At 32.4% G+C, this 18,890-nt stretch overlaps 2 protein-coding genes across 2 annotated transcripts in view; both read left to right on the plus strand.

The window, feature by feature from the left end:
• LOC141301277 (transcriptional enhancer factor TEF-1-like) overlaps positions 1-8,574 on the plus strand; it is a 67,742-nt gene extending 59,168 nt beyond the window's left edge. The window contains exons 9-11 of the mRNA XM_073831530.1: positions 2,962-3,102; positions 5,755-5,907; positions 5,987-8,574. Coding sequence (XP_073687631.1) covers positions 2,962-3,102; positions 5,755-5,907; positions 5,987-6,100 — 408 coding nt within the window. The 3' untranslated portion in view covers positions 6,101-8,574. The remainder of the gene's footprint in view (positions 1-2,961; positions 3,103-5,754; positions 5,908-5,986) is intronic.
• Positions 8,575-14,054: 5,480 nt separating this feature from the next.
• On the plus strand, positions 14,055-17,293 carry rassf10a (Ras association domain family member 10a). Its single transcript, XM_073831930.1, has one exon. The coding sequence runs from the start codon at positions 14,161-14,163 to the stop codon at positions 15,487-15,489; it is 1,329 nt and encodes a 442-aa protein (XP_073688031.1). The 5' UTR covers positions 14,055-14,160; the 3' UTR covers positions 15,490-17,293.
• Positions 17,294-18,890: the final 1,597 nt, after the last annotated feature.

Below are 18,890 nucleotides of genomic sequence, written 5' to 3' on the forward strand. Positions count from 1 at the left end.
AAATACAAATATACATATAAATTATCATTTTTTTAATCAAATGTACCACATAATATGCAGATTATTAGACTATATGTAATATTGTAATTTTATTTATATAATATATTAATTGTGTTTAATTTTAAATATCAAATAAATAATAATTTCTATACTACAAATCATAATGTATATTTGTATTTAATTTTAAATAAAGTAAATATTGGTAGATTTTTTTTAAATAAAATGTACCACACAATATGAACATTATTATACTATATAGTATATACATATGTGTGTGTGTGTGTGTGTGTGTGATTTTGTAAATATGTAATTTTGCTATTTTATTTATATAATATGCAATATATTAATTGTTTTTTAATTGTAGATATGCAATTATAAAATGAAAACAGTATTATTTGATATAACTTTTTAATTTACATTATTTCTATATTTTGTCTCTTCTTCCTATTTTCACTTTTGGCTCTTTTTTAATGTAAATTTTAAATTAAAAAAAAAGTAAAGTAAAATTAAAAGATATCAGTTAGAATAAAATAAATAATAATAAAAATATATAATAAAATTTTGGTAATTTATAAATATGAGTGTTTCTTGAAGTTTTGATTTATTTAAAAAATATAATATTACTAGTATGTCATATTGATATTATTAAATTAATAATTAATACTAATATTATTAATTATTACAATTTTAAAGATATTATCTAATATAAATATTGATTAATAATAGATAGTTGTTTCGTGGACAATTTTGGTTTTATTAAAAAATATATATTTTATGTATATGTGTGTGTGTGTATATATATATATATATATATATATATATATATATATATATATATATATATATATATATATATATATATATAATTTGTATTTTTTTTTTTACTGAGAATCTAATTCTGGGATAACTAGGGTAAAACAATCAAATCTACACACAAAAGACCTTTAAAGAATAAACTCCTATGAAAAGCACCCCTTAAAGTTGAAGAATCAGCCATATATCAGCATTCTGTAGGTTTCTGCCACACTGTTGTAGATTTGAGCTTTAGCTGTTGAATACACTGGTCACCTGCATCAGTTTAAATTGAGGCAGCTGAACTGGTTCACCACGTTCCTGTTTGATTAAAGTGCTGCGTTAAAGCCAGCAGTGGCGTACTTAATCCAGGGCGGTCTGAATGTGAAACACAGCGCACGCTGTCCTTTAATACTGCTGATGCTGGATTTGATAGGGAGCCTTTATTTGAACACCTGCCGCTCTGAGCGACAGGTGCAAGCGCGTGAGCCGACCAGACCACCACATCCTGTACACACATTCAAACACCGCTCTCTGGAGGTTAACACTTATTACACTCGTGCATCAGATACTCGTTTTAAATGGCGGTCTGTGCTGGTCTTGTTAATCTTTTTTATTAACAGATTTTTTAACGTTTTTTATGTCTATGTAATTATGGCAATAATCAGATCTCTGAGACTGTGCAAAAAAATGTCTGATAACGTACTTACTGCTTTAAAACCAGAGGTGGGTAGAATACCCGAAATCTGTACTCAAGTAAAAGTACAAGTACTTATGGAAATATTTACTCAAGTAAGAGTAAAAGTAACAATCTTAATAGTTACTTGAGTAAGAGTAAAAAAAAGTATTCGATGGAAAAAGTACTCAAGTAGCTAGTTACTTCTGACCTGATTGATATGAAGTGAAAACCCTGAATTTCAAACTGTTTGGAAACTCCCTGAAAACATAGGCTGAAGTAAAGTGTATATATATATATATATATATATATATATATATATATATATATATATATATATATATATAGGGCTAGCAAAATTAAAAAATTTCTGGTAGCCCTTCGGGCAGGTACTCTTCAGATTTTGGTAGCCCTAAAATTAATTTAACTAGCCCAAATAAAAAAAATACCTTTTTTAAATATAGAAAATCATATAGGAGTCTAATCAAGAAATGTTTTTAATACACAAATATAAACAAATATCAAGGAAGTAATTTTATTTCATTATATTTATTTCATTAAGTGTATCTGCAGAATTTTTAAATATTAATTTAAACAATTTATGACAGTTTTTAAGATCTGCAAAAGTAAAATGAACAGTAATGGGATTGGACAATGTAAAGTAGAATATTAAGCCATAAAATGGCATGATTTAGAATTCAGATACAGTTTCACAAAAACAAAATATCTTACACTATGGCATTTCATCCTTTATAACATTAAAAGGGATAAATTGAGTATATCATTTATTTAAAACAAATATTACTGTACTTGTTTAGATTTTTAGAAGGCTCCTTAACTTTTTACATTTACAACTCTGTGTTTGCTGCATAAAATTATGGGTCGATAATTGCAATCATTTGACCATAAACAGCTGAAAAAAAAATGTATTGGAAATGAAAAATTCATTCTCTGTCACGAGGGGGCGCTCTAGGAGCGCTGAAATACTACGGTTCCCTAGTAACGGCTGAACACAAAGCAGCATTAACGCAGTTTTATCAGAAAATTCCAACGACATGTTTCTGAGGACAGTAACGGAGGAACGCCATCAAATGTAGCGAAGTAAAAGTAAAGTTTTTTCACTATAAATGTACTTGAGTATCTTTAAATATACTCTAAAAGTATAAGTTACCCCAAAAATTTACTCAAGTAAATGTAACGAAGTAAATGTAATTCGTTACTACCCACCTCTGTTTAAAACAAAATCTTTAAATGCAGCTGAAGAGAGAATCCAGGTGTGTGGCCTTTGTGAATAGAGCCTGTTGTCATATTCACAGTTTAAAGTAGTTTACTGTTGACATAAATCACCTTTAATTTATTAGCGTCTGACAAATTACTCATTTATTTGGCCAACTGTATGCAAACCCTGGGGTGGAATTCAGCGCTTTTGTGTCAGTGTTTTCTCTCCATCTGTTTATTCATTGTGACTGAGCTTTTATCTGATGTGTCCGCAGGCCGACCTCAACTGTAACATCCTGGAGGATTCTGGGGCATTTTATGGTGTAACCAGTCAATACGAGAGCTCGGAGAACATGACCATTACCTGCTCCACAAAAGTCTGCTCTTTCGGGAAACAAGTGGTTGAAAAAGTTGAGGTGAGGAGTGAGAAATTAATAAAATAAAGCTTCTGTATAAAAAGATGTTCATAAACATCACAATGTTGTCATATTGAAAGTAAACTCAATTTACTGTATCTATATATCTATATGTATATATATATGTTTTTAGTTATTTAACTCCATATTAATATGGCTATATAATTCTACTGTATTCAATATAGTGTAATTATGAAATATTATATTTACATATTGTGAAAAAATACTAACTTTTTTAACTTCATTTTTTTAATTAATTAAAATATATATTTTTATTTGTGATATTGTAAAATTTAAAATCATCAAAATGTAACAATAAGTATTTTTTAAATGTAAATTATACAGTAACTTTTAAAATCATATCTAATATGTTATTATAATTTTATGTAATAAAATTTGACTGTATTTAGTGTAGTGTAATTATGAAATATTGTATTTACATATGGTGAATTTTTTTGTGATACTGTCATATTTAAAATCATTTTAGTACAATATAAGTATAATCTATTATATTTCATACACTAAAATTAGACTATATTTAATATAGTGAAATACTGTATTTGCTTACTGAAATATATATTTTGTGAACTTAATTTTTAAATAGGGATGGCGAAAACTAAAAAATTTCTTGACCGACCACCGAGCCTCATTAGCCGGTTGAAACCGGTTAACCGATTAGTTTAAAATATGGTACGCTATTTGAAATAACAGCCATTTCGAGCCGCGCCTGCAATTTCGCAACTCTGTCGCATCTCTCTGCCGCTCTGCCTCCCGCACACACACGCACACACTGCCACTTGTAACGGCCAAAGCTATGTTTTTGCATACATTACATTATATTGTGAGGTGCCCTTTAAGAGACTGATCACGTAACATATAACTCACGCTGTGTGGAGATGACGTAGAATGACTACGTGACTGTTTTAATGAGAACCATACAGATGATAAGTTCGCTCTGCCTTCTTGCTATTATTTTGCCTTCACTTTTATTTTGTAACGCCAAGAAAGAGTTAAACTCTCATGTATGAGAGGGGCGCGTTGTCATGTACCAACCATTAAATGTGTGGATTACCAACTTTGCCGTTTTCTATCTCTTTCATTTCACTAACTTGAATAGTTATCCGGGTTAGAGCGTTACACACTCATGTCACTTTTTTAAAATCCCAGACAGCGCGAAACATGAGTCCCGCAAACGCGGCGCCGAAGAGCTTGTTGTATGTAATCGTAGGACAAATGGCTCCTTAGTTTCAAATGGTTTGGGTACAAGGTGATCGCTTTGAAAATAAAGGCGTTTGTCTAGGTTAGAAGCTCATTTGAAACATTGCCACTGCTCATTTAAGAAAATGACAGCTCCGAAGAGACGCCGCTTTAGTTGAGGAACTGCTAACCATAATAAAGAAAGACGATGATCATCATCACCTTATCGGTTACCACTGAAATGTAGATGTAATGTATTTCCAAATCTAAGCCCATCTTATGCGGAATGTTGCCTAATAGACTGCAACATGATAAAACCAATGGATAAAACAGGCACCTTCAGAATGCGTAAAAGACGCACCGGCACTTTTTTTTTAACCGACTACCGACAACTTTGACCGGTTAACGTTGATACGGTCAACCACCGGTCAAACGGTCATCGGTTAACATCCCTATTTTTAAAGTTTAATTTTTTTTATTTGTGATATTGTAATATTTAAAATCATCAAAATGTAACGTATATACTGTAATATCTTAAACCATATTTAAAATATTAAGTATTATCTGTTATAATATTATTTGAATAACATTTTATAGCATACAATGGGAGACTTTGTATTTAATATAATGTTATTGTGAAATAATTAACTATAAATAAACTTTTTCATTAACTTAATTTTAAGTTCAATTAATATTTATTTTTTGTATTTGTGAAATTGAAAAAAATATAATGTAACAACATGTATTTATGTAAATTATACAGTAACTTTTGAAATCATATCTAATGTTATTTATTATAATTTTATGTAATAAAATTTGACTGTATTTAGTGTAGTGTAATTATGAAATATTGTATTTACATATGGTGAATTTTGTGATACTGTCATATTTAAAATAATTTTATACACTAAAATTAGACTGTATTTAATATAGTGAAATACTGTATTTGCTTACTGAAATATATTTTGTGAACTTAATTTTTAAAGTTTATTTAATTTTTTTTTTATTTGTGATATTGTAATATTTAAAATCATGTTTAATATATCAAGTATAAAATATAATAAAATTAGAGACATGAATATATTGTTATTGTGAAATATTAGCTTTTTCATTTCAAGTTCATTTATTATTTTTTTATTTGTGATATTTTAATATTTAAAATCATCAGAATGAACATTTAAAATATGTAATCTATTGTGTATATACTGTAATATTTAAAATTATATTCAGTATTATCTATTTAATATAATAAAATTAGACTTTGTATTTAGTATAGTATAATTATGAAATATTGTGTACATATTGTGAAATGTAATACATAAAATGTTTTGAATTTTTATATATGTAATTGTAAATAATTACAAATACTTTATTATTAGATTAAATATATTATAAAATAAAAACAGTATTATTTAATATTCTTTCTCGTTTAAATATTTGATTTTTGTTCTCTAGACGGAGTATGCGCGGTTTGAGAACGGCCGTTTCGTATACAAGATCAACCGATCTCCAATGTGTGAATACATGATCAACTTCATCCACAAGCTCAAGCACCTGCCTGAGAAGTACATGATGAACAGCGTACTAGAAAACTTTACCATCCTATTGGTAGGTCCAACATCATTTGTAAACACACATGTGCAAATGAATTTGTGTTGCCGAACGCTAAAAGCATCCATTCCTGCAGGTGGTGACCAACAGAGAAACTCAAGAGACCCTACTGTGCATAGCCTGCGTGTTCGAGGTCTCCAACAGCGAGCACGGGGCTCAGCATCACATCTACAGACTGGTCAAAGACTGAATCTCCTCCACTCGCACGAGTAACACTAAGAGCAGACAGCCAGCGACCCGCTGCCCACAGAGAGCGAGAAAAAACTCAACAGTGGAGACTTTATATTCGCTGAAGCTTTCAGGCTACACAGCTGACGACCGCCACGGGTGGCAAAGCCTAACGGACTAAGAAAGCCTTTGAATGACTCACGACCTCATGTTAAGTGGCTGTGCCTCTATCAGTCCTACCCAGAAGGCTTTGTCACGTTTTGGGTGAGGTCTGGAATGAATAATTACATTATTATTTGTTTATCACTTGTGTTTTGGTGTTTGTTTTTCTTTAACCAGGCGTGCGGGTGAAACGGTACCGCTTTGTTACTTCGTTCAGACGTCTGTTTAACTCGGTTGATGTTTTAAACCAACATTAATGTGTTTTTCAAAGAACGTTGCTTATATCAAATCGTATTGTCATAGTACGTGAAAGCTTTTCTCTGTTGTTCAACCTTTTATTCTCACACTGAACTATTTCAAAGACTTCGCCCCTGGTATTTTTTGACCTTTAGTCGATTTAACGTTAATGAAAGAGCATAAAAAGGTACTGTATTATTTATGTGGAACTACCTGCCTTACAATGCACACGGGCTGTTCCAGTACACTAAAACACTCAGTCACAGTAACAGAAACATAATAAAATTCATCATCTGAATTTTCTTTGCATTTAAAGCTGAAGTATGTATTTTTTCTGTTCAAAATCCTCCTAACCCAGCTTAATATGCAGAGACCGTGAGTAAAACCATTCTTCGGTTAGTTTATGTGAAAACTATAAGCATTTCCACCATTTGTTTTGAACAACCCACCTAAACACTGATTTGACCAATAGTGTGAGTTGGGGGCGGGGCTACGCGTTCCATTAATGAAGTTCGGAAAGCTTCGAAAACTATGGCCATGTTTTTATTTTAAAACGCATAACTTTTGCAATAGTTATGCCTGTCGTTTACACTGCTTCTGTGTTTTTGACTTTCGAAAACGCTGCAAACCCCATTTTAGTTTGAAAACTCTGGGGTTGTGTTTCAGGCTTACACTTAGTGCATTTTCTTTTTAAAATGCATAACGGTTATGCCTGACGTTTACACTACTCTAGAGTTTTTGAGGAGAGTTTTAAAAAGGCTGCAGACCCCGTTTTAATTTGAAAACTTTGGGGTTGCCTTTCAGCGTAAACAGACCTAAACTAAGATCGTTTCTGAAATGGAGTAAAAACGCCAGTGTAGACAAGGATCGTTTTCATTTTAAAACGAAAACGCACTAGTGTAAACGGGTCTATATTTATTTTTGAAATTCCATGAGATGGCGCTATCCACTTAGGCTATGTTTTCACTAGTGCATTTTCATTTTAAAAAGCATAACTTTTGCTACAGTTACGCCTGTCGTTTAAACTACTCCGACATTTTCGACCCTTGAAAACGGACACTTTCGAAAATGCTGCAGACCACGTTTTAGTTTAAAAACTCCAGGGTTGCATTTTAGTGTAAGCATTTTCGTGTAGTGTAGACGGAGATGAAATGGAAATGGAGTGAAAACGCCAGTGTAGATGAGGATCGTTTTCATTTTAAAATAGAAAACGCACTAGTGTAAACAGGGCCTATATTTGTTTCAGAAATTCCATTAGGTGGCACTATCCACTTAGGATTTGTTTATACTAATGCATTTTCATTTTTAAAATAGCATAACTTTTGCTACGGTTACGCCTGTCGTTTACACTACTCCGTTGTTTTTGACCCTCGAAAACGCTGCAGACCTGGGTTTGCATTTCAGTGTAAACAGACCAAAACCAAGATCATTTCAGAAACGGAGTGAAAACGCCAGTGTAGACAAGGATCGCTTTCATTTTGAAACAAGAAAACACACTAGTTCGGAGGCTCATTTAAGAAAAGTAGCCGTTAAATTGCAAAGTAAAAAAAGAATTTTTACACCCCAAAGAATAAGAGTCAATTTTATTATGGTTATTTCTCTTAAATTAAAACATCCTTGATGTATGCAGCCTGAATGGTCACGTGACGTGTTTTCGGTTGCGTAGTGTAGACTGAGATTGTTTCTGAAGCGCAGTGAAAACACCAGTGTAGATGAGGATCGTTTTCATTTTAAAACACTGTTTTAAAAAAATAAAATACACAAGTGTAAACAGGGCCTATATATTTTTTTAAATTCCATGAGGTGGCACTATCCACTTAGGCTACGTTTACACTAGTGCGTTTTTTTTTTTTTTTTTACTTTTGCTACGGTTACGCCTGCCGTTTACACTTCACCGGTGTTTTGACCCTCAAAAACTGAGATTTTAGAAAAAGCTGCAGACCCTGTTTTAGTTTGAAAATTCTGGGGTTGCATTTTAGTGTAAACGGACCAAAACTGAGACTTTTGAAAACGATGGCATGGCTGTCCACATTGGCTCTGCGTATCCTTGACGACCTTGTAAACAATAACATCATGCTCATTGTTGTATAGATAGATTCCCCCCATTCGTTCTAAGCACATAGACGCGTCCGCAATCTAAATAATAGGGAATACATATCTATGGTGGTACCTGCATAAATGGTCATGTGACATGCCTTTTCGGTTGGGTAGTCACTAGCCGCCATAGAGAAATAAGGAGAAGAACAACGTGCAATAAGCGGTAAACCTGTTTGCACTACAAGCCATACTTAAAATAATATGGTTAATACAAAAACTTGCAATATCAAAAGGCAAAACAATGTTTTGTACAGTTAAAAATAGCTGGACGCAGATGAGACCGGAAGCCACAACCCATAAAATGTACAAACGGCCACACCCGTTCTTATGGCAAAAATGGAGGATTATCGCAAAAAAAAAAAAAAAAAAAGACATACTTCAGCTTTAAGAAACTTCTCATATCAGAACAGTATACATAAGAAGGGAACTTACATAGCAAAACCACCAAAGCATATCGTGCCTTAGTGTTCATCATCGCAGACTTCGTCTAATCGTGAGTAAAAGTAGGCTATATAACCTCACATGAAGTACACGTATGTATTTTGTACCGCGTTTTTTTTTTTTTTGTCGAGCCAGTCTAAGTGAAGTAGGTCACATCTCTCTCTCGTACACCAAATAAACGCATTCTATCACTTCTGTTCACGCCAAGTGAAAGCTACAGGTGTTGAAAGTGCCTTTTGTGTGTTTTTCCAGCTTAGAAAATTGTTGACACCAAAAAAAAAGTGAGTCAGATTTGGATTCTATCACCATAATGCCTTTGACATTTTAAAAGCGGGGAGAAAAATAATTAAATCGAAAACTGATAGGAAAGTGTTACTGCTCTCTCATTTCGATGAAAGGATATTTTCATTTTGACACATCAGGAATTTCTTATCCACCGTGAGAAAGCAGTTGGTTATGGTGTCATGTATATATAGCGATTTTATGAACACAAAGGCAAGCGACTTTAATTACAACGAGTGACAGTCCAGTGCTTAAAGAGCCGTCATTAGGCCTACTCTGGGTAAAATATCTCCTGAATCTGAATCAAACTGTTGATCTGTTTTATTTACCACACAAGTCTGTGTTTTGTTTGTTTTGTCAGCCATGTTTTCATGTTTTGCAGAGTCTCTGTTAGTAAAACGAGCATTAAAAGAAAACACTAATGTATTTGAAGCAGTTCTTGTTTGTTTTCAGTAAGAGAACACTTTGTCTGGAGAGCACTGAAACGTTGCGTTTGGTAGCTTTTTTTAATAGGTGGACTCATGTCAATTGTTTTCAGTTGTGTATATTTTCCTTGAGGGGATGAAAGTGAAAAAAATAAACTTTTAGTGTTTGTACTGCAAATTGGCTTAGTGTTTCTATTTTCTCTTTTGCACTAAATAAATAGTAGCATGCTTTTTTTTTACACACACACACACACACACACACACACACACGTTTTTGAGAAACAAATTTTCGTCAGTAGGAATATGTGGCTTGTTTTGGAGTCTACATGTGTAATGTTTCTTACAACCACTAGGTGGCAGTGCATTGTAAATTATGAACCCTACACTACCCTAGTTTCCATGATTGCTTTATTCTTTTGCAAAATAAAACTGAATACATATTGAACATAATAATATATTACATAAAATTTTTATTAAATTTTTTAAATGATAAAATAATTATAAATTATTATTATTATACATGTTATATATTTTTTATTTATTATGATGTATTTTATTATTATTATTATTACATGTCACTGAACATTGAGCACTGGGCCAGCTAAAGAACAAATAAATATTGATGATTATTTGGTCTACTTATAAATGGCCAACATATATATATATATATATATGTCTAAAAATATATTGTTTGACAAACAATATTACTTTTTGTAAATTAATTAAAAGTAAAACACAAAATAAATACATACATAATAAAATAAAATGAAATTAATGGTTTTAAATGCTACAAGTGAATTTAGACGTCACATTATAATTTATTCATTTTCAATTAGCTAGTGAATACATTTAACAGTAATAATAAATTATGTTCTTAAAGATTAACTTATACACACACACACACACACACACACACACACACACACACACACACACACACACACACACGTGTGTTTTCAATATTACAATTAAAAGCTAATAATTATATCATAAAAATATAAAATTAAAATAAATTTTAAAAAAATCTAAATTGAACACTTACTTATACATATATATATTTTTTACATATTATCTTAGTTTACTTGCATGTCACTAAAAAACAAAAGAGCTAATAATTACCACATTAAAATGCCAAATATATATATATATATATATATATATATATATATATATATATATAAAACTACCTAAATAAAACGATATATAAGTTTATGTTTTAATAAAAAAATTACATTATTGGTTTTCAATGTTACACGTGAATTTGGACAATAATAATAAATATTATTATTATTATTATCATTAGTAGTAGTACAGACATATGTTGACAGGTCTATATTAGCACAACAGGACTCTCCATATAATCCTGACAGCATATTTCAGGAAAGTTGTCTTTTTCCCCTTTTTCATCTAGGGATATTACATCCTAAATCCTGCTGTGACCGATGGGAAATCTGAATATCCGGTTACGCACAGCTGGAAAAAAAAAAACATGCGTAGTGATTTACGTTATAGTCACTGACCTTTTTCAGACTAATAATAATAAACCTCCCTCTAGTCGACTGCTTTAGGCCTACAGTAGGGTCTAAATCTCATATTTTATCAAATGTACATTACGTCATAAATACATGTACTTGCAATTTAAAGAACTGGTAACACCAATAATATTAACAAAGATTATAGGTTATATAATGTTTTATATATTATTTGTTGAACTGTGTTCTTAGGACAATGGGATTTTTATATAATGTTAGGCAAGCTTTTTTTCCCCATTAGGGCAAGTTGTCATTTGTTTTAAATGTTACAATTTTATGCAGTTTATTAATTACAATGTTTATTAATTATACTGTTTATTGTATAATTATTACTATAATTATAGCTTTCCATTCTCTGATGTTGGTTAATGCATGCAGGTAAATTAATAAAATGTGTCATTTTTCAGTAAGCTTTTTGTGTGTGTATTTTTTAAATAATTTATTTTAATTTTATATTTTTAAGATATAATTAGTAGCTTTTCATTCTTGATGTTAATGACATGCAAGCAAACTAATAAAATATGTATTTTTTTTAGTAAGTGTTTCATTTTGACTTTTTAAAAACTATTTATTTTAATTTTATATTTTCATGATATATTTATTAGCTTTTCATCCTCTGATGCTGCTTAATGCATGCAGGTAAGCTAATAAAATATATTTATTTTTTATTATTCATTTTAATTAGACATTTTTATGAGGTAATTATTAGCTTTTTTCCTCTAATGTTGATTAATGGCATTTAGGTAAACTAAAATAAGTCAACATTTTTAGGAAGTGTTTTTATTTAGATTTTTATATTTATTTTGCAATTTTTTTAAGTTTATATTTTTATGATATAATTATTAGCTTTTAATTTTCTAATGTTGGTTAATAACATGTAGGGAAACTAATAAAATATGTACATTTTTTAGTAAGTGTTTTATTTTGAGCTTTAAATAATAATAAAAAAATTATGATAATTATTTTGTTGAATTATTTTCATTCTCTGATTATATAATTATTTGCTTTTCATTCATGCAGGTAAACAAAGTGTTTTGTTTTGATAGTTATATTAACGTTTATTATTTATTTTAATTTTATCAAGGGTTTTTGTTTAGATTTTTATATTTATTTTGTATTATTATTATTTTTTTAGTTTACATTTTCATGTTATAATTATTAACTTTTCATTCTATGATACAGGTAAGCTAAAAAAATGTCAACTTATTTAGTAAGTCTTTTATTTAGAGTTTTTAATTATTTGAATTTTATATTTTTATGATATCATTATTTGCTTTTCAATGGTAAAGACATGCAGGTAAGCTAATAAAATATCAACTTATTTAGTAAGTCTTTTATTTAGATTTTTTTAATTTTATATATTTTAATTTAACATTTTTATGATATGATTAGCTGTTTTTTTCTCTGATGCTGATTAATGCATGCAGGTAAATTAATATATATATAAATTATATATTATGTTATATAAATAAAATATAAAATTAAAATTAGCTTTTCATTCTCAATGTTAATGACAAAATATGTGTCAACTTTTTTATTAAATGTATTAAATTTATTTACTTTTTATTATATAATTATTAGCTTTTCATTCTCTGATACTGCTAATGCATGCAGGTAAACTAAGAAAACATGTCCACATTTTTTAGTAAGTGTTTTATATAGATTTATTCATTTTAGGTTTACATTTTTATTCTATAATTATTAGCTTTTCATTTTTCTGATGTTGGTTAATGGCATGCAGGTAAACTAATAAAATATGTCAACTTTTTGTAAGGTATTTTATTTTTTTAATTATGTATTTTATTTTAAATTAAATTATTTAATTTTTATTAATTTAATTAAATTAATTATTAATTTTTATGATATAATTTTGGTTCTCTGATACTGCTAAAGCATGTAGGTAAACTAAAAAAATATGTCAAAATTTTAGTGACTGTTTTATTTAGATTTGTATATTTATTTATTTTTTAGTTAATATTTTTATTCTAGAATTATTAGCTTTTCATTCTCTGATGTTGGTCAACGACACAGGTAAACTAATCAAATATGTAACATTTTTAAGTAAGAGATTTAATTTTTAATTATTTTCATAATATTTTATGATATAATCATTAGCTTTTCATTCTCAATGTTAATGACATGCAGGCAAACAAAAAAAAAGTCAACTTTTTTAGCAAGCATTTTATTAAGATTTTTTTAATTATTTATTTTAATTTTACATTTTTTATGATGTAACTTAGCTTTTCATCCTCTGATAAATGCATGCAGATAAACTAATAAAATATGTCAACTTTTTTATTAGGTGTTTTATTTTGATATATATATATATATATATATATATATATATATATATATATATATATAACATATGTTATCAAATATTATATATTAAAATAAACCATTTATAGACAGAATTGTGTATCTTTGATTTATATTTTAATGAATAATTAAAATAAAATTTTTACATTTTTAAAGACGTAATTATTAGCTTTTTGTGGACTCAAAACGAACCCTAGTTTAAAAAACCTTGAATTACAGTATTTGTAAGTCAGACAAAGATTCAATATTTTTGTAGGCTATTACTTTTAGGTTTCAAAAATGACTTGAGTCATGATGTCGTAAATGTAGTGAAAAGGTGACAACTAGCCACTATATTCACAGCATGTGTTTGACGATCTGAGTGCATTATTACCTATCATGAGTGAAGTTGGAGTGTAATGTCATGTGAGGTGTGGGCGGTGCCTGAGCGCCAGAAACACGCTGCTGTAGTTCAGAGACAAACACAACCCTCAACACACGGCGACGAGAACGCAGGACGAGTCATCTCTCTAGTTCACAAAGTTTTTAACGCGTCAATGTGAGAGTGGAAAGTAAAACCGGTTTCGGGGACCTCGATGTGAACGATCATGGAACAAGAAGAGAGCAAAATCTCGGTGTGGGTATGCCGGGAGGAGAAGCTGGTGTCCGGGCTGTCCAGACGCACCACCTGCGCGGACGTAGTCAGAGTGCTGCTGGAGGACCAGAACTTCCAGAAAGCCGCGATGCTCACCGGCACTCCACAGTCGTACTGCATCGTGGAGAAATGGAGAGGGTTTGAGCGGACTCTGCCGAATAAAACTAAAATCCTCCGGCTGTGGAGCGCCTGGGGCGACGAGCAGGAGAACGTACGCTTCGTTCTGGTCAGGAGCGACGCGTCGCTGCCCAACAGCGGACCGAGGAGCGCAGAAGCACGGGTCGTGCTCAGCAAAGAGAGCCCTTGCACCACCAGAGCCACCATGCAGATTTCACAGGACAAACAGCGGAGGATTGTGCGGAAGGCGTTTAGAAAACTTGACAAAATTAACAGGAAAAAAGAAGAGGCTTCGAAAGACAAATCTGGGGAGAAAATGGAAACGCTCGTACATCTCATTATCTCCCAGGATCATACTATCCGACAGCAGATACAGCGAATAAAAGAGCTGGATAGTGAAATCGAACGCTACGAATCAAAAGTTCACTTTGACAGAATGAAAATACACGGAGTGAACTACGTGCAAGACACTTATTTGCTGGACCAAGGCTTGGATACCGACTCCAGCGCGCATCCGGACGCGTCCTATGCGCAGTTTGAGGAATACGCGTCGCGCTGCGACCAAGTCATTCAACTTCAGGAGGAACTAGCCGAGAGGGAAGCTCTGATGGAGATACTTACAGGCGAAATACAAGAAGAACTCAACCACAGGTGGATGAGACGGCGACAAGAGGAGCTTTCCAACAAAGACGCGGAGAGCACCGGAGAAGAAACGGTTCTCAAGGTGACTTCGGTCCCTGAGGAACCAGAGGAGCCGATCCCAGATGTTCCGGACCTCCTAACAGACAATGAACTCCAATTAGAGGAGGAGAGGATCAAAACACAACTGGATACGAGTTTATACATCGGGCTGCGTTTGAACACCGATCTGGAGACGGTGAAGAGCGACTTGGATATGAGTCAGGAGATTTTGGACGCGAAGGAAAAGGAGTTGAGGGAATTACTCGAGAAGGTTCACAGATTAGACGAGCTGGAAGTGAAAGAGGCAGATGAGAGCAAAGATGAGGGAGAAACTGAACCTTGCGTAGACAAAGACAATGTTTGGGTCGAGCAGGCGAGGGGACTGGCAAAAACATGCACCAATGATGATGACTCGGACACCGGATTGAGTTCAATGCACAGCCAGGACTCGGATAACGCACCTGTTTGCGAGTCACTTGTTTGACTGGACGATTTCGGAATCGTAATGGCGCGAACTCAGGGAACACTTCGCCTCTATTGATTTCACGAATGTTCTCTCTTCATAAGAGAGGAACGCATGTAAATTATACTAGTGTAGTGTTATGATCGCCTCACTCTCTAATTGCCTCACATGGAGAATAGCTTGTAAGGTGCAGCTTACCAAATTATAACTAATTAACCAATGCATAGACTGAGATGTCCACTGTGTGCCGACTAATGTTATAATACCAACACTATGTATTTGTTTTACGTTGCCTTATGTTTAAAAGCTAGAATTAGAGTTTTGTGGGTTTTTATTCCGTTTCATGTGTATTAAATTTCACGTTTTTTTAAACGTGCAAGCAAGTCTATGGGCGAGACTTTAAGTTTATTAGCCGCTATAGGGAAATAGCAAGAAGAATAACAACGTCCTGTAAACTGTAAAACTGTTTGCATTTCAACCTAGTTTGTTCATAATTAAGATAATACATTAAAATAATATGGAAAGACAGCAATTTGCAATATCAAGCAGCAAAACTAGCTGGACGCAGATGAGACCAGAAGCCAGACCCATAAAATTTACAAATGGCAGCAGCCACTCTTAAGACAAAAATTACGGTTAACATATGTATGGAAAACATATGCGACCCTGGACCACAAAACCAGTCATAAGGGTACTTTTTTTTTGTTGGGATAAGACAATATTTGGCCGTGATACAACTATGAAAATCTAGAGGGTGAAAAAAAAACAAAACTAAATATTGATAAAATTGCCTTTTAAGTTGTGCAAATGAAGTTCTTATCAATGCATATTAATGGAAAATTAAGTTTTGATATATTTATGGAATGAAATTGACTAAATATCTTCATGGAACATGACCTTTACTTAATATCCTAATGATTTTTGGTATAAAAGAAAAATCGACCATTTTGACTCGTACAATGTATTTTTGGCTATTGCTACAAATATACCCATGCAACTCAAGACTGGTTTTGTGGTCCATGGTCACATGTATGGGAAAATATATATATAAAAAAAAATGACTTCTGGAGCACTGCACTGATTTTTATCTAATCAGATGTTCTCTAGAAACAAGCAAATAAAACATCATAGCTCATTGTTGATGCACCTGAAGTCAATAGGCTATTTAAAAATGAAAAAAGATCAGCTTTTTAATATGTCCCACCCACATTTACTTAACTGGAAATATGTCAACATAGGAATGAAATCTGACCAGTGCAGCAGTAGTTAAATCACAAAAATGAACCATGATTTGCTAGTCAGTTGCAGGTGGTGTTAAGGGGCGGGCATTCTGACTCTATCGATCTGATTGGACGAAAATCTGTGTAGTGCAGGATGAGTCATCAGTTTTGCTCAGTTTTACCGAAAGAAAAAACATACTTTTTTTAACGTTTAGCATATAGAATTTCTTAAAGTTAACGCACATGGACTAAAACCCACAAAACTCTAATTTTGATTAAATGGGGTCTTGAGAACTATTTATTGTACAACATTTAGGCAGATCAAATATCAGCAACTATGTGCTAACCACGTTCATGTTCACCAACTGACTAAATACAACGATTTGCTAACCGCTTTTACTCAAGGAATCAATTTGCACAACCAGAAAACATCCTGAGCGGTGGGAACTAAAGTTGTGGGAATCAAAAGGTGTGTGCGACGCTCTGTTGTTTATTCATACTTCTGAGCAGCTGATGCGTGAATGCCTGTTTGCTCACTGTAAAGAAAAGACTGAAACAATTTCAACAAAACTGCTCTAATTAAACTAAATGTACAGTCTGCTATACATACTGGCATTTGCTGTTATTTCTGCTTACTGTTTTCTTTTAACACATTCATTTTTTAGTCACAGGGGACTGTTTTGTCATTGACTAATCTCACCCCAAATATGTCTTTGCTGTAATGCTGCTGCTGTAGTATTTTCGTAATTATGTCATTATATAAATTAGAATTAACATCATACAAACAGATTATGAAACATAAAGTCACATACTCACTCAAAACAAGCCAGAAACAGCTTTTTGCTCCAGCATGACCTCAGCATCATAACCAACACAGAGTTTCTTAAGTTAGGGCAGGGCATCCATCCAACGCAATGCAGCAGAGTCACCGAGTTCAGGGATACTGTGGTGTATGAAGAGGATTTAAGAGTTAAGCCTTAAATGTGATGTTTTAAAACAGAGGAAGAAAAGGGAAAGAAAAGTCCTCCCACTTCATTCTCAATTACGTTGAGTTTTAAGAGATGAATTATGACATTTGGAAAAGCCCTAGTAGTCAGCGCCCTCCGAATTTGCAGGTAATTGTATTACAAAAAGAGTGCTTTATGTTCTTTAATCATATAAATATCAAATAAAGTCCTCTGTTTGTGCTCTACTTCATGATTTATGCTCTAAAACAGAGCCCTTTATTTGTTAATAAATAATTAGGCATTTAAAATGAGGCAATCCATCAGAAGTCATATGAAAGGGAAAATTCTGGGTTTGGTTTTCACATTGGCAGCAGTGAGTTCTGTGATTAAAGTCGAAGAGGAGGAGGAGGGGGGTAGACGATAAAGCGCCATTAATCTGGATTGGATTGAACCATTTCAAATAAACAACAGCTCTGACGGGTTTGGATGAGATTCAAGAACAGCTGGACGAGCAGAGATGTTCAGCGTGCCAATGTGGGACAAACAGCGGCCGTGTTGAATCAGGCGACACGCTGAGAATGACATTCAGGATTATTCTTGAAATCGCGAGAACTGCTGTAATGTACAAATGTTTGCCGTTATTTATTGTGTACAATAAAAGCAGGGGATTGTGACAATAAAACCAGGCGTAATTGAGATCCCCAGTACAGTTTTGGCAAGATCAAAGACGTGTCATTTAAAAAAGTCCTTTAAGTTCATTTCGAAGGGGTGCGTTCAATAACCGCTGTCATTCATTACAGGAAGTGATGCGTGAATGATTGACACATGAACAAAATACCTCAAAGGCAAAAAAGTGTGTCAATTTTGGACTTAGCATCAAAGTTAATGTGCGAAATGAGCTGTAATTGTGGTCTTAGGTTTAGCTTAGATTACCACAGCGTAACGAACAAATTTGAACCTCTCATGCTAGAATGAAGCCGCCTTTGTTAGGAGCATGTAGCATTTAACATAAAGAAAAACAGGCTATGCAGCATTTATCTTAAGGAATGATAATTAGTTTTTTTCTTGGAAAGGAACTACAGGTTACCAGCGCAACCATTACAAACAACCAAAACAAAACGCCTCGTCAGTTTGTCCAGAAATTTCAGACACCAATTTTTGATTTTATATATATATATATATATACAGTTGGAGTCAAAAGTTTACATACACCTTGCAGAATCTGCAAAATGTTAATTATTTTAACAAAATAAGA

This window comes from Garra rufa, chromosome 25, assembly GCF_049309525.1.
Source record: "Garra rufa chromosome 25, GarRuf1.0, whole genome shotgun sequence".
NCBI classification, from domain to species: Eukaryota; Metazoa; Chordata; class Actinopteri; order Cypriniformes; family Cyprinidae; genus Garra; species Garra rufa.

Bases quoted from the DNA above. Each gene is read 5' to 3' on its own strand.
- rassf10a (XM_073831930.1), top strand. From the start codon at position 14,161: ATGGAACAAGAAGAGAGCAAAATCTCGGTGTGGGTATGCCGGGAGGAG.